This window comes from Chanodichthys erythropterus, chromosome 24, assembly GCF_024489055.1.
Source record: "Chanodichthys erythropterus isolate Z2021 chromosome 24, ASM2448905v1, whole genome shotgun sequence".
In the NCBI taxonomy this organism is placed as follows: Eukaryota; Metazoa; Chordata; class Actinopteri; order Cypriniformes; family Xenocyprididae; genus Chanodichthys; species Chanodichthys erythropterus.
Window position 1 is genome coordinate 2,080,252 of NC_090244.1, and position 14,828 is coordinate 2,095,079.

Here is a 14,828-nt window from a genome sequence, read left to right on the forward strand (position 1 = left end):
GAAAAAAACATCAAGGCCATTAAAAAAAAATCTATCTTCATTCTGTGAGATTGCACGTCTGCTGTTCTTACATCAGTGAGACAGAGTGATTGCAAAAAGATAGGCTGAGGGAGTGACGGCAAATTTCTTTTTCTGTTCTGACCAAACGTCAATCAATCTCTTGATCCCCCCCCCCCCCTTTGGTATGTCATAGAAACACTACACTGCATGTTTTTTTATTTTTTTATTTGCTATTTGGGAAAATGGGAATGCAAAAATTGTTTATTGTAGTTTCTGTTCACCACTTATGGAAGCCTGTTTCTGCCATAAAATACAAAATAAAAAAGGTAATTATCTCACAATTTTTTTAACAATTGTGAGATATTAACAGAGTTGCGTGATATAAAGTAAGAATTGCGAGATAAAAAGTCAGAATTGTGCGATATAAAGTCAGAATTGCGAGATATAAAGTCAGAATTGTGATATAAAGTTAGAATTGCGATATTAAGTCAGAATTGAGAGATATAAAGTCAGAATTGCGACATATAAAGTCAGAATTGTGAGATATAAAGTCTGAATTGAGAGATATAAAGTCAGAATTGCGAGTTATAAAGTCAGAATTGAGAGAAATAAAGTCAGAATTGAGAGAAATAAAGTCAGAATTGAGAGATATAAAGTCAGAATTGTGAGATATAAAGTCAGAATTGAGAGAAATAAAGTCAGAATTGAGAGATATAAAGTCAGAATTGAGAGAAATAAAGTCATAATTGTGTGATATAAAGTCATAATTGTGAGTTATAAAGTCATAATTGCGAGATATAAAGTCAGAATTGCGAGAAATAAAGTCAGAATTGCGAGATATAAAGTCAGAATTGAGAGAAATAAAGTCAGAATTGCGAGATATAAAGTCAGAATTGCGAAATATAAAGTCAGAATTGCGAGAAATTAAGTCAGAATTGCGAGATATAAAGTCAGAATTGAGAGATATAAAGTCAGAATTGAGAGAAATAAAGTCAGAATTGCGAGATATAAAGTCAGAATTGAGAGATATAAAGTCAGAATTGAGAGAAATAAAGTCAGAATTGCGAGATATAAAGTCAGAATTGCGAGATATAAAGTCAGAATTGTGTGATATAAAGTCAGAATTGAGAGATATAAAGTCTGAATTGTGCGATATAAAGTCAGAATTGTGTGATATAAAGTCAGAATTGCGAGATATAAAGTCAGAATTGTGATATAAAGTTAGAATTGCGATATTAAGTCAGAATTGAGAGATATAAAGTCAGAATTGCGACATATAAAGTCAGAATTGTGCGATATAAAGTCAGAATTGTGAGATATAAAGTCTGAATTGCGAGATATAAAGTCAGAATTGCGAGTTATAAAGTCAGAATTGTGTGATATAAAGTCAGAATTGAGAGATATAAAGTCTGAATTGCGAGTTATAAAGTCAGAATTGTGATATAAAGTCAGAATTGCGAGTTATAAAGTCAGAATTGTGTGATATAAAGTCAGAATTGAGAGATATAAAGTCTGAATTGTGCGATATAAAGTCAGAATTGAGAGATATAAAGTCAGAATTGCGAGTTATAAAGTCAGAATTGTGTGATATAAAGTCAGAATTGAGAGATATAAAGTCAGAATTGCGAGTTATAAAGTCAGAATTGTGCGATATAAAGTCAGAATTGTGAGATATAAAGTCTGAATTGCGAGATATAAAGTCAGAATTGCGAGTTATAAAGTCAGAATTGTGTGATATAAAGTCAGAATTGTGTGATATAAAGTCAGAATTGAGAGATATAAAGTCAGAATTGTGATATAAAGTCAGAATTGCGAGTTATAAAGTCAGAATTGTGTGATATAAAGTCAGAATTGAGAGATATAAAGTCTGAATTGTGCGATATAAAGTCAGAATTGAGAGATATAAAGTCAGAATTGCGAGTTATAAAGTCAGAATTGTGTGATATAAAGTCAGAATTGTGAGATATAAAGTCTGAATTGCGATATAAAGTCTGAATTGAGAGATATAAAGTCAGAATTGCGAGTTATAAAGTCAGAATTGCGAGATATAAAGTCAGAATTGAGATATAAAGTCAGAATTGTGAGATATAAAGTCAGAATTGTGAGTTATAAAGTCAGAATTGCGAGATATAAAGTCAGAATTGCGTTATATGAAGTCAGAATTGCGTTATATGAAGTCAGAATTGCGTGATATAAAGTCAGAATTGTGTGATATAAAGTCAGAATTGTGAGTTATAAAGTCAGAACTGCGTTATATAAAGTCAGAATTGTGTGATATAAAGTCAGAATTGCGAGATATAAAGTCAGAATTGTGTTATATAAAGTCAGAATTGTGTGATATAAAGTCAGAATTCTCTCAATTCTGACTTTATATCTCTCAATTCTGACTTTTTTTCTCTCAATTCTGACTTTATATCTCGCAATTCTGACTTTATATCTCGCAATTATGACTTTATAACTCACAATTATGACTTTATATCACACAATTATGACTTTATTTCTCTCAATTCTGACTTTATATCTCTCAATTCTGACTTTATTTCTCTCAATTCTGACTTTATATCTCGCAATTCTGACTTTATATCTCAGAATGGTCAGAATGGTGAAATAAAAAGTCGCAATCACCATTTTTATTTATTTATTTAGTGGCAGAAACAAGCTTCCATAACCACTATAGAAGTTTTCCCAATGACGATCTCTGAGAGTCCTGGAAATGTAAAAAATGGTCCATTAGTGGTGTTGAAGTCAATCATAACTCGTACTGGTGCTCCTGTCACTCTCAGAAGAAAAGGTTCTTTATGGAACCTTCAAGGGTTCCGTCAGGCGCTTCATATATGGAACAATTTAGAGGTTCCATCATGTGATCATTTTATGGATTTAGTTTGAATTAGTTAATTTTGTTTTAATTCTTGTTTTATTTTAATTAAATTATATGAGTTAAACAGCTCATAAAGAATGGAAAATAACCTGTTAAGCATGAAAGTATCATGTGATCATTTAAGACATTTACAACATTTATTCTTTAAAATTGAATCAAGAACCCGAGAGTTCAATATGGAATCACTGAACCTTTTTTCTAAGAGTGCAGTGACATGTTCCGGGTGTTAATGTGTTCTTTCCGTGGCGCTGAACTGAGATCAGTGTGGTGTGACGAGTGAAACCGGCCTCCGGTCGTCTTCGAGGAGATCTCAGCTTCACAAGGCATCTGTTCTGAATCCTGATCCCTCCTCGTCTCGTCTCATCTCTGGCGCGATAGCGTTCAGTTGAGTCTCCGCCGTCTGTGGGAGGCTTCGGTGGGAGCAGATATCAAAACGAGGGAGTCTGAGAAAGCAGCTGGTCGAGGGCATGTGTATTATTAACCAGCAGGGGCATTCTGGGAAAGATCTGCTCGCTGAATTCCCTCTGTACTAGAAGTCCCTCTTATTTATTAACCATATTCATAGAGACACTTTCACCATCCAGTTGAATTAGTTTTACTGGGAAATACATCACATTATTGAAGTAAAATGGCGCATGTTGGCATATATGTGTGTTTGTGTCGCTCAGGCTCGTGTTCTGGCCACCATCGGCATCACTCGAGGACTCGGCGATCACGACCTGAAGGTTCACGACTCTGACATCGCTATCAAACCGTTCCTCTTGAGTTCTCCCGAGGTTTGTAATTCACTTTACACACATAAACACACTCCAGATGACTTCATTATTTCACTAGCTAGAAAGTACCATGGTATTATTATGTTTGTAAACAAGGTACCATGTTGTTTGGTCATGGTTTTGCCATGCAAATTGTTTTTTGGGATATGGTACCATGGTATTACTATGGTGTGTGTGGCAGGGTTACTATCATTAACTAAAGGCCAAGGCAACATTTCTCATTTTCATTTAGTTCAAGTTAAAGTACTAAAAAAACTAAAATGAATTAAAGTAAAACTTGATATATAGACTTATTAAAAAAATGACAAAAACACACAATAAAATGACTAAAGCTTTGACAAAATGACCAAAAATTAAATAAATAGTATAATAGTACATCAGTGATACTTATATTTACCATGGTATTGGTATTTTGTTTGGGAAAAGTACAATAGTATTAATGTTCTTTAATGGTATCATGGCATTGTTTCTTTGGATTTTTACCATGATACCATACCATTTACCATGGATTATTACCATGATATTACCATGGTAACCTTTCTAAAAAAAAAAAATCATATTCAATATGTACCATGCTAATACCATGATTTAGTTAATGTTTTTTAAACAATGTACCATGTATTACTGTGTCTTTAGAAAAGGTAATATCATATTGAATATGTACCATGATAATACTATGATTTAGTTAATATGTTTTTAAACGAGATACAATGGTATTAATGTATTTTTGGATATAATACACGGTGTTACTGTATTTTTGGATATAGTATCATGGTATTACTGTATTTTTGGATATAATACATGGTGTTACTGTATTTTTGGATATAGTGCCATGGTGTTACTGTATTTTTGGATATAGTACCATGGTGTTACTGTATTTTTGGATATAGTATCATGGTGTTACTGTATTTTTGGATATAGTACCATGGTGTTACTGTATTTTTGGATATAGTATCATGGTGTTACTGTATTTTTGGATATAGTATCATGGTGTTACTGTATTTTTGGATATAGTATCATGGTGTTACTGTATTTTTGGATATAGTATCATGGTGTTACTGTATTTTTGGATATAGTATCATGGTGTTACTGTATTTTTGGATATAGTACCATGGTGTTACTGTATTTTTGGATATAGTATCATGGTGTTACTGTATTTTTGGATATAGTATCATGGTGTTACTGTATTTTTGGATATAGTATCATGGTGTTACTGTATTTTTGGATATAGTACCATGGTGTTACTGTATTTTTGGATATAGTATCATGGTGTTACTGTATTTTTGGATATAGTACCATGATGTTACTGTATTTCTGGATATAGTACCATGGTGTTACTGTATTTTTGGATATAGTATCATGGTGTTACTGTATTTTTGGATATAATACATGGTGTTACTGTATTTTTGGATATAGTACCATGGTGTTACTGTATTTTTGGATATAGTATCATGGTGTTACTGTATTTTTGGATATAGTATCATGGTGTTACTGTATTTTTGGATATAGTATCATGGTGTTACTGTATTTTTGGATATAATACATGGTGTTACTGTATTTTTGGATATAGTACCATGGTGTTACTGTATTTTTGGATATAGTATCATGGTGTTACTGCATTTTTGGATATAGCATCATGATGTTACTGTATTTTTGGATATAGTATCATGGTGTTACTGTATTTTTGGATATAGTACCATGGTGTTACTGTATTTTTGGATATAGTATCATGGTGTTACTGTATTTTTGGATATAGTACCATGGTGTTACTGTATTTTTGGATATAGTACCATGGTGTTACTGTATTTTTGGATATAGTACCATGGTGTTGCTGTATTTTTGGATATAGTATCATGATGTTACTGTATTTTTGGATATAGTACCATGGTGTTACTGTATTTTTGGATATAGTATCATGGTGTTACTGTATTTTTGGATATAGTATCATGGTGTTACTGTATTTTTGGATATAGTACCATGGTGTTGCTGTATTTTTGGATATAGTACCATGGTGTTACTGTATTTTTGGATATAGTATCATGGTGTTACTGTATTTTTGGATATAGTATCATGGTGTTACTGTATTTTTGGATATAGTACCATGGTGTTACTGTATTTTTGGATATAGTATCATGGTGTTACTGTATTTTTGGATATAGTACCATGGTGTTGCTGTATTTTTGGATATAGTACCATGGTGTTACTGTATTTCTGGATATAGTATCATGGTGTTACTGTATTTTTGGATATAATACATGATGTTACTGTATTTCTGGATATAGTACCATGGTGTTACTGTATTTTTGGATATAGTATCATGGTGTTGCTGTATTTTTGGATATAATACATGATGTTACTGTATTTTTGGATATAGTACCATGGTGTTACTGTATTTTTGGATATAGTATCATGGTGTTACTGTATTTTTGGATATAGTACCATGGTGTTACTGTATTTTTGGATATAGTATCATGGTGTTACTGTATTTTTGGATATAGTATCATGGTGTTGCTGTATTTTTGGATATAGTACCATGGTGTTGCTGTATTTTTGGATATAGTATCATGGTGTTATCGTATTTTTGGATATAGTATCATGGTGTTACTGTATTTTTGGATATAGTATCATGGTGTTGCTGTATTTTTGGATATAGTACCATGGTGTTACTGTATTTTTGGATATAGTATCATGGTTTTACTGTATTTTTGGATATAATACATGATGTTACTGTATTTTTGGATATAGTATCATGGTGTTACTGTATTTTTGGATATAGTATCATGATGTTACTGTATTTTTGGATATAGTACCATGGTGCTGCTATATTTTTGGATATAATGCATGGTGTTACTGTATTTTTGGATATAGCATCATGATGTTACTGTATTTTTGGATGTAGTATCATGGTGTTACTGTATTTTTGGATATAGTACCATGGTGTTGCTGTATTTTTGGATATAGTACCATGGTGTTGCTGTATTTTTGGATATAGTACCATGGTGTTGCTGTATTTTTTGATATAGTACCATGGTGTTACTGTATTTCTGGATATAGTACCATGGTGTTACTGTATTTTTGGATATAGTATCATGGTGTTGCTGTATTTTTGGATATAGTACCATGGTGTTGCTGTATTTTTGGATATAATACATGATGTTACTGTATGTTTGGATATAGTATCATGGTGTTACTGTATTTTTGGATATAGTACCATGGTGTTGCTGTATTTTTGGATATAGTACCATGGTGTTACTGTATTTCTGGATATAGTATCATGGTGTTACTGTATTTTTGGATATAATACATGATGTTACTGTATTTCTGGATATAGTACCATGGTGTTACTGTATTTTTGGATATAGTATCATGGTGTTGCTGTATTTTTGGATATAATACATGATGTTACTGTATTTTTGGATATAGTACCATGGTGTTACTGTATTTTTGGATATAGTATCATGGTGTTACTGTATTTTTGGATATAGTACCATGGTGTTACTGTATTTTTGGATATAGTATCATGGTGTTACTGTATTTTTGGATATAGTATCATGGTGTTGCTGTATTTTTGGATATAGTACCATGGTGTTGCTGTATTTTTGGATATAGTATCATGGTGTTATCGTATTTTTGGATATAGTATCATGGTGTTACTGTATTTTTGGATATAGTATCATGGTGTTGCTGTATTTTTGGATATAGTACCATGGTGTTACTGTATTTTTGGATATAGTATCATGGTTTTACTGTATTTTTGGATATAATACATGATGTTACTGTATTTTTGGATATAGTATCATGGTGTTACTGTATTTTTGGATATAGTATCATGATGTTACTGTATTTTTGGATATAGTACCATGGTGTTGCTATATTTTTGGATATAATGCATGGTGTTACTGTATTTTTGGATATAGTATCATGGTGTTACTGTATTTCTGGATATAGTACCATGTTGTTACTGTATTTTTGGATATAGTATCATGATGTTGCTATATTTTTGGATATAATGCATGGTGTTACTGTATTTTTGGATATAGTATCATGGTGTTACTGTATTTCTGGATATAGTACCATGGTGTTACTGTATTTTTGGATATAGTATCATGGTGTTACTGCATTTTTGGATATAGTACCATGGTGTTACTGTTATTTTGGATATAGTATCATGGTGTTACTGTATTTTTGGATATAGTATCATGATGTTACTGTATTTTTGAATATAGTATTGTGGTGTTACTATATTTTTGGATATAATGCATGGTGTTACTGTATTTTTGGATATAGTATCATGGTGTTACTGTATTTCTGGATATAGTACCATGGTGTTGCTGTATTTTTGGATATAGTATCATTGTGTTACTGTATTTTTGGATATAGTATCATTGTGTTACTGCATTTTTGGATATAGTACCATGGTGTTACTGTATTTTTGGATATAATATCATGGTGTTACTGTATTTTTGGATATAGTATCATGGTGTTAGTGTATTTCTGGATATAGTACCATGGTGTTACTGTATTTTTGGATATAGTATCATGGTGTTACTGCATTTTTGGATATAGTACCATGGTGTTACTGTTATTTTGGATATAGTATCATGGTGTTACTGTATTTTTGGATATAGTATCATGATGTTACTGTATTTTTGAATATAGTATCGTGGTGTTACTATATTTTTGGATATAATGCATGGTGTTACTGTATTTTTGGATATAGTATCATGGTGTTAATGTATTTCTGGATATAGTACCATGGTGTTGCTGTATTTTTGGATATAGTATCATGGTGTTAATGTATTTCTGGATATAGTACCATGGTGTTGCTGTATTTTTGGATATAGTATCATTGTGTTACTGTATTTTTGGATATAGTATCATTGTGTTACTGCATTTTTGGATATAGTACCATGGTGTTACTGTATTTTTGGATATAGTATCATGGTGTTACTGTATTTCTGGATATAGTACCATGGTGTTGCTGTATTTTTGGATATAGTATCATTGTGTTACTGTATTTTTGGATATAGTATCATTGTGTTACTGCACTTTTGGATATAGTACCATGGTGTTGCTGTATTTTTGGATATAGTATCATGATGTTACTGCATTTTTGGATATAGTACCATGGTGTTACAGTATTTTTGGTTATAATGCATGGTATTACCTTGGTGTGTGGAGATTTACCATGGTATTTCTATAACATTTTGAAAAACGTACCATTACATTACTGTGTTTTTAATGGTATCATGGTATTACCATGTTTTTTTGTTTGTTTTGTTTTTAAGATATTTACCATAGTATTACTATGTTTTTTTAAAAGGGTACCATAGTAAAATCTAGTTTTGTTGACTGTGTACCCTGGTAATACCATGATTTTTTTCATGTTTTTTAACCAAGGTTTTTTCATGTATTAGTGTATTACTGTGTTTTTTGGATATGGTATATTACCATATTGTGTAGACATTTACCATGGTATTACCATGTTTATGGACAAAGTATCATGGTATTACTGTGTTTCTTACGTTATCATGTTTTTTGGACATTTACTATAGCATTAGTATGTTTTTTGGAAAAGGTATCATGGTCACACCTTGTTTTTCAGACTTTTCAGAGTTTTTCAGAAGTATCTTGAAAATGTTGTGGTTCATAAATATGGAATCATTCTATATCAGCATCTATCGTATAAAATTACTGTTATTCCCATCTGATGCTGGCACCACCACAGTACTCTTGCAAGGGTTTTTCTGGGTCAGAAATCAGGTCTGTTTTGCATAGTAAAGATCCTTCTATACGTTATATAACCTCAGATATACATCACAACAGCACTGAATCGAATAGAATCAAGTCTAGAGCCGCAGATTTTCCTCCTGTGCTCGTGTTTATCGTGATTTTTAACGTCTCTCTGCCTCTAAGACAGCTTCATCCCCTCAGAATAAAGTTGTGGTGTTGAAGCAGCACAGATCCCGCAGTGACACGAGTCTCTCTCCTCCTCAAATCTTCTGAAGCTCTCTTGATCTTTAATTCACACGCTGTGTAAAGTTCATCCTCGGTTCATCCCGCCGTCTGCACTTCAGCCGAGCTTTTTCTCTTTCGGCTTGTCTTTGATCTGTTTTTCTTATTCGTCCTCCTCCTCGATGCACTTTTCCCCTGTTATACGATTGAGCAACTTCTGTAACTATGTCAGCTATGCATGCGGTGTGGACTCTGGCGGGGTCGAGTCGCTCATTTCCTGTCTGGTGCACAAATACTGGGTGAAAGGTCGAGGATGGGTCACTGAGGACGACCAGACACTTGCATCAGACACTTGTAACTATTATATATATATATAATCTATATCTATTCTAATCTATTATTTTAACTTATTCTATATTGTAAAATATATTTTAAATAAACCAATATATATAGATAATTAAATAAAAACATATTTATTATTTAAATATATTGAATAAATGAATGTATAAAAATGTAAATGTACATTTTAAAAAAAAAAAAATTAACACTTAATACAACATAATTTATGTATAATGTATATTGATTAATATTGTAAATTAAATATTTAAATTAATTATTCAAGTCAAATGAATTAAATCGTAATAATATTGTTATTTAAATATTGAATAAAATGTATTAATTTAAAATCAAATAAATTTATGCATTTTTAATATATTATGTTTTTAATTATTCTAATATATATATATATATATATATAAAATAGATCATTAAATACATTTATTATTTAAATATTGAATAAATGTATTAGTTTATACACATTTTAAATGTAGCATTTTTAACACATTTTTAAATAATTAATATAATGAATAATTATTATAATTGATACATTATGATTAATATTATATCTTAAATAATTTTTCATTATTTAAATAAAACATTGGTGAATCATTTTATGATTAATATTGTAAATTAAATAATTATTTAAATTGATTATTAAAGTCAAATGAACTAATTCTTAATGTTATTCAAATATGGAATAAAATGTATTTAAAATTAATTAAATGTACGTATTATGTTTTAATTATAATTTATTATAATCTTTCTATATATATTAAATATTAGATAATTAAATACATTTATTATTTAAATATTGAATAAATGTAATGATTTATACACATTTTAAATGTAACATTTTTACACATTTTTTACAAAATAATGAATATATTTAATAATTATTATAACTGATGCATTATGATTAATATTATAACCTAATTAATCATTTAAATAAAACATCTGTGAATCGTTTTTTGCAGACACACCTCCCATGGCTTTATTCGCTGTTTATTTCCTCCTAAAGCATCAGAACGAGTTTAAATGAACCTGCTGGACGGGTGTTTCTCCACAGGTCTGTGTTCATGTGGACCAGTGAGAGGGCGACTCTGAGGAAATCGCCCGCGGTCTTTCCTCAGTCACAATGTGTCTGTCTGAGATCATGCACCAGAGACAAGAACTAACAGGCTTAGGGGATTGTGAGCGTGTTTGGCCAGTCGGTTATTAAATGGAAATTTAGCTTTAATAAAAAACTCCCTCCACGACACTGACAGTTTGAGTGTGTCAGGACAGATGAATGTGTTACTAAAGCAGTAAGCTACGAAAGGGTCATGTGTTTCAGTCATTTTACCGCAGTTAAACGTGTGACACAGCGGCAGAAGCAATAGGATAAAAGACATCAATATTTAATAAATAATTTAGGGACAATATACAAGTACCATTTTCAGTATTACCCAATAATACACATCATAATAAGAATATAGATATATTATAATAATATTTTTTATAAATTAATACATTTTATTCAATATTTAAGTAATATAATTATATATATAGCTAATTTGTGGTGCGTTTACAGTTGTCAAGCTATGCAATCTAAAATCACTGATTTTATTAAAATAGAATTCTATTAATGTGCTTGTCCATGTTTGTGTTTAATAATATGTCATTTCTACAGGTGAAGGTCTATAACCTCTCTCAGCATGAGCATGGCGCTGATGATGTCATGATCCTGGCTACAGATGGACTCTGGGACGTGCTGTCCAATCAGGAAGTGGCAGAGGCAGTATCTGGTTTCCTTGGAAACTGTGACCCCGATGACCAGCACAGGCAGGTTCTTCAGTGTTGGTTGAGCATCAACTATCTACTCGTGCAACCCTGAAGACAACATGGGCTATTTTGGGCAATGTACAAGAGAATGGGATTTTGCTTTTATAGGATTAGTTTACTTCTGAGTGAAAATTTCCTGATAATTTACTCACCCTCATGTCATCCAAGATGTTCATGTCTTTCTTTCTTCTCAGTTTTTTCTAGTGGACTTCACTGGGGTTCAACGAGTTGAAGGTCCAAATTCAACCAAATTCAAGTTTCAGTGCAGCTTCAAAGAGCTCTACATGATCCCAGACGAGGAATAAGAGTCTGAGCTAGAGAAACTCCCCTAGAGTTAAACAGTTGAGTTTGGTCATTTTTGAGCGAGATGCTAACAGTCTAATCAGATTCAATGAACTCTGCAAAGCTATGCTAAAAGTCCTACCGCCAGACCCAGAGATCGGCTGAATGGATTTGAAAACTGTAAAACTCAACTGTTTAACTCTCGGAGAGTTGGAAAATGAGCCTGTTTTAAAAAAAAGTGGAGTGTTCCGTTAGAAAATGAGCGACGGTTTCTCTAGATAAGACTCTTATTCCTCGTCTGGGATCATGTAGAGCTCTTTGAAGCTGCACTGAAACTGACATTTGGACCTTCAACCCGTTGAACCCCAGTGAAGTCCACTATATGGAGAAAAATCCTGGAATATTTTCCTCAAAAACCTTCATTTCTTTTCGACTGAAGAAAGAAAGACATGAACATCTTGGATGACATGGGGGTAAGTAAATTATCAGGAAATTTTAATTCAGAAGTGAACTAATCCTTTAATATGAGTTGATGAAGCCTAAACTCTGAAAAATAAAAGTTCCAAAAGGAGGTTTTCAGAGCGATTCCATAGAAGAACCATTTTGGGTTCCCCAAAGGACCTTTCAGTGAACATTCTAAAAATAATCTTTTTCCACTCTAAAGAACATTTTGTAGAATGGAATGGTTTAAAAATAAAGGTTCTTGAATGGCATCAATGGTTCCATGAAGAACCTTTAAAGGAACACTTTGAACACTTTTTTTGAACACTCAACTCAAGTTAAACAGTTGAGTTTTACAGTTTTTGAATCCATTCAGCCGATCTCTGGGTCTGGCGGTACCACTTTTAGCATAGCTTAGCAGAGTTCACTGAATCTGATTAGACCGTTAGCATCTCGCTCTACTCAAACTCAACTGTTTAACTCTAGGGTAGTTGGAAAATGAGCCTATTTTCATAAAAAGTGGAGTGTTCCTATAAAATCCATGGAACCTTTCCATTGATCAATAGGTTCTTTATAGTGAAAAAAGGTCCTTTAAATGTTTAAAATTGGAAGAAAAGTTCACTGAAAGGTACTTTGGGGAAACAAATGGTTTTGCTGCTTTTATTTTTAAGAGTGTGGATGGAACCATAAATGCCAGTAAAGAAGCTTTATTTTTAAGAGTGTAGTGGTTGAAGATCTGGACTGGTAACTGGTTTGTTCCAATCCCGTATGACTTTCTAATGCAGTTCTGTTAAACAGAAAGTCATATGGGTTTGGAACAACATGAAGTTGAGTAAATGCATGTTTGGGTGAACTATTCCTTTTAATTTTGAAGAACGCATCTCCATTGTTTTCCAGGTACACAATGGCAGCTCAAGACCTGGTGATGAAAGCCAGAGGAGTCTTGAGGGACCGAGGCTGGAGAATCGCTGGAGATCGGCTCGGCTCTGGAGATGACATCTCAGTCTTCATAATTCCTCTAATGCATGGCAATAAACATCCCCAGCCGAGCTGACCAATCAGGAGGCAGGGCGCCAACCGAATCGGACTAACGCAACGCTCAGATGCTCAGACAGCGTCCTGCTGGAGTTTGTGGAACTCGCTGTGCGTTTGAGCTCATTTACAATACGGACATTTGCTTTTAAGGCTTAAAAGTCAACATCTACTGACTTTGAAGACCCACGTCAATGTTCCCAACCTCTGCGTGGGTTGGTGGGATCAGTATATAAGTTATAACTTTGCACAATGACTAAAGGAGGGTCCGGTTCTTTGAAGTTCTCCGCGGACAGATGCGCACCCTCCGCAGTTTGTTTATCCGCACTCATCTGGCAGCTAGGCGGAACCAACCGTGTTTTGTTTGTCCTTTCAGGATATTAATTTATCCTCTGAATGTTTAGTTTGAGGTTTTCCTTCTTTGCGTTCCCTGCAAAAAAAAAAATCAAAGCAATTCTGGCTGTTATTTGTACATCCTGTTTTAAAAGACTCCAAGTTATTGTAAATGAAGACTCAGTATTGTTTTGCTTCTCCTGTGCGCTGTATATTTGCAATAGATACTAAGCTAAATAATGCCGACCTGATCTTCCATTCATCTCAGTAAGATTTTTAGGATAATAGGCCTACGTTTTTAAGGAACAGTAAATCATGTGTCGGATGGAGAAGTCTCATGTAAAGCGAGTGTTCCCTTTGGTTTCAATACGCAGCGTCTTGAATTAACACCTACCTGCAATCTGTTCTTCAGGGCTCCCGTGTGGAGGTTCGGTGAGGTCTGACTCGCGATACATCATGTTCACAGTGGCACCTTCCTCTTCTACAGCACAAACCCGCTGTGAGCATTTGGAAAGGCTTTCGTACACACACACACACACACAATGTGCAAACACACATATACACACTCCCCAAGAGAGTGGCCATCTGGTCAGCACAACCTGAGTGTGACCAAAACAAGACTAATTTGGCCAGAGATTCAGCTGTGTGTGTGTGTTTGTGTGTGTATGTGTGTGTGTGGACTGCTCTAACACACTTTAGCGCAGTCGTTTGTGTGGGTGGATGGCACTGCAAGGGCATCACATGCTTACTAAAGGAGCATTCTGGGAAGCGCATACACATTCACTGCAAAATGATTCATAAACTATATGTGGCTCCATTAATGCTTATTGAAATGGCCAACAGATTTTAATAAAAACTCACTGAAGATGTTTCACTAAAATGTTTCTAAAATAACAGGAATAATTTCATATGTTTTCCCAGATGATGTACTCCCATATTAAAAAAAAAAAAAAGAATAAAGACATGTTCAC

General features: G+C 33.1%; 1 protein-coding gene across 4 annotated transcripts in view; it reads left to right on the forward strand.

The window, feature by feature from the left end:
• ppm1h (protein phosphatase, Mg2+/Mn2+ dependent, 1H) overlaps window positions 1-14,828 on the forward strand; it is a 77,483-nt gene extending 62,655 nt beyond the window's left edge. Inside the window, exons 12-15 of one of the 4 annotated variants that reach the window (XR_010893907.1) lie at window positions 3,547-3,654; window positions 11,618-11,769; window positions 13,390-13,635; window positions 14,270-14,828. Coding sequence is in view for 3 of the 4 variants with exons in the window: in XM_067379466.1 (XP_067235567.1) it covers window positions 3,547-3,654; window positions 11,618-11,769; window positions 13,390-13,546 (417 nt within the window). In the remaining variant the exon portion in view is untranslated. Of the gene's footprint in view, window positions 1-3,141; window positions 3,498-3,546; window positions 3,655-11,617; window positions 11,848-13,389 lie in introns of those variants that run through there. The other 3 variants (XM_067379466.1, XM_067379467.1, XM_067379468.1) reach the window with 3 other exon arrangements.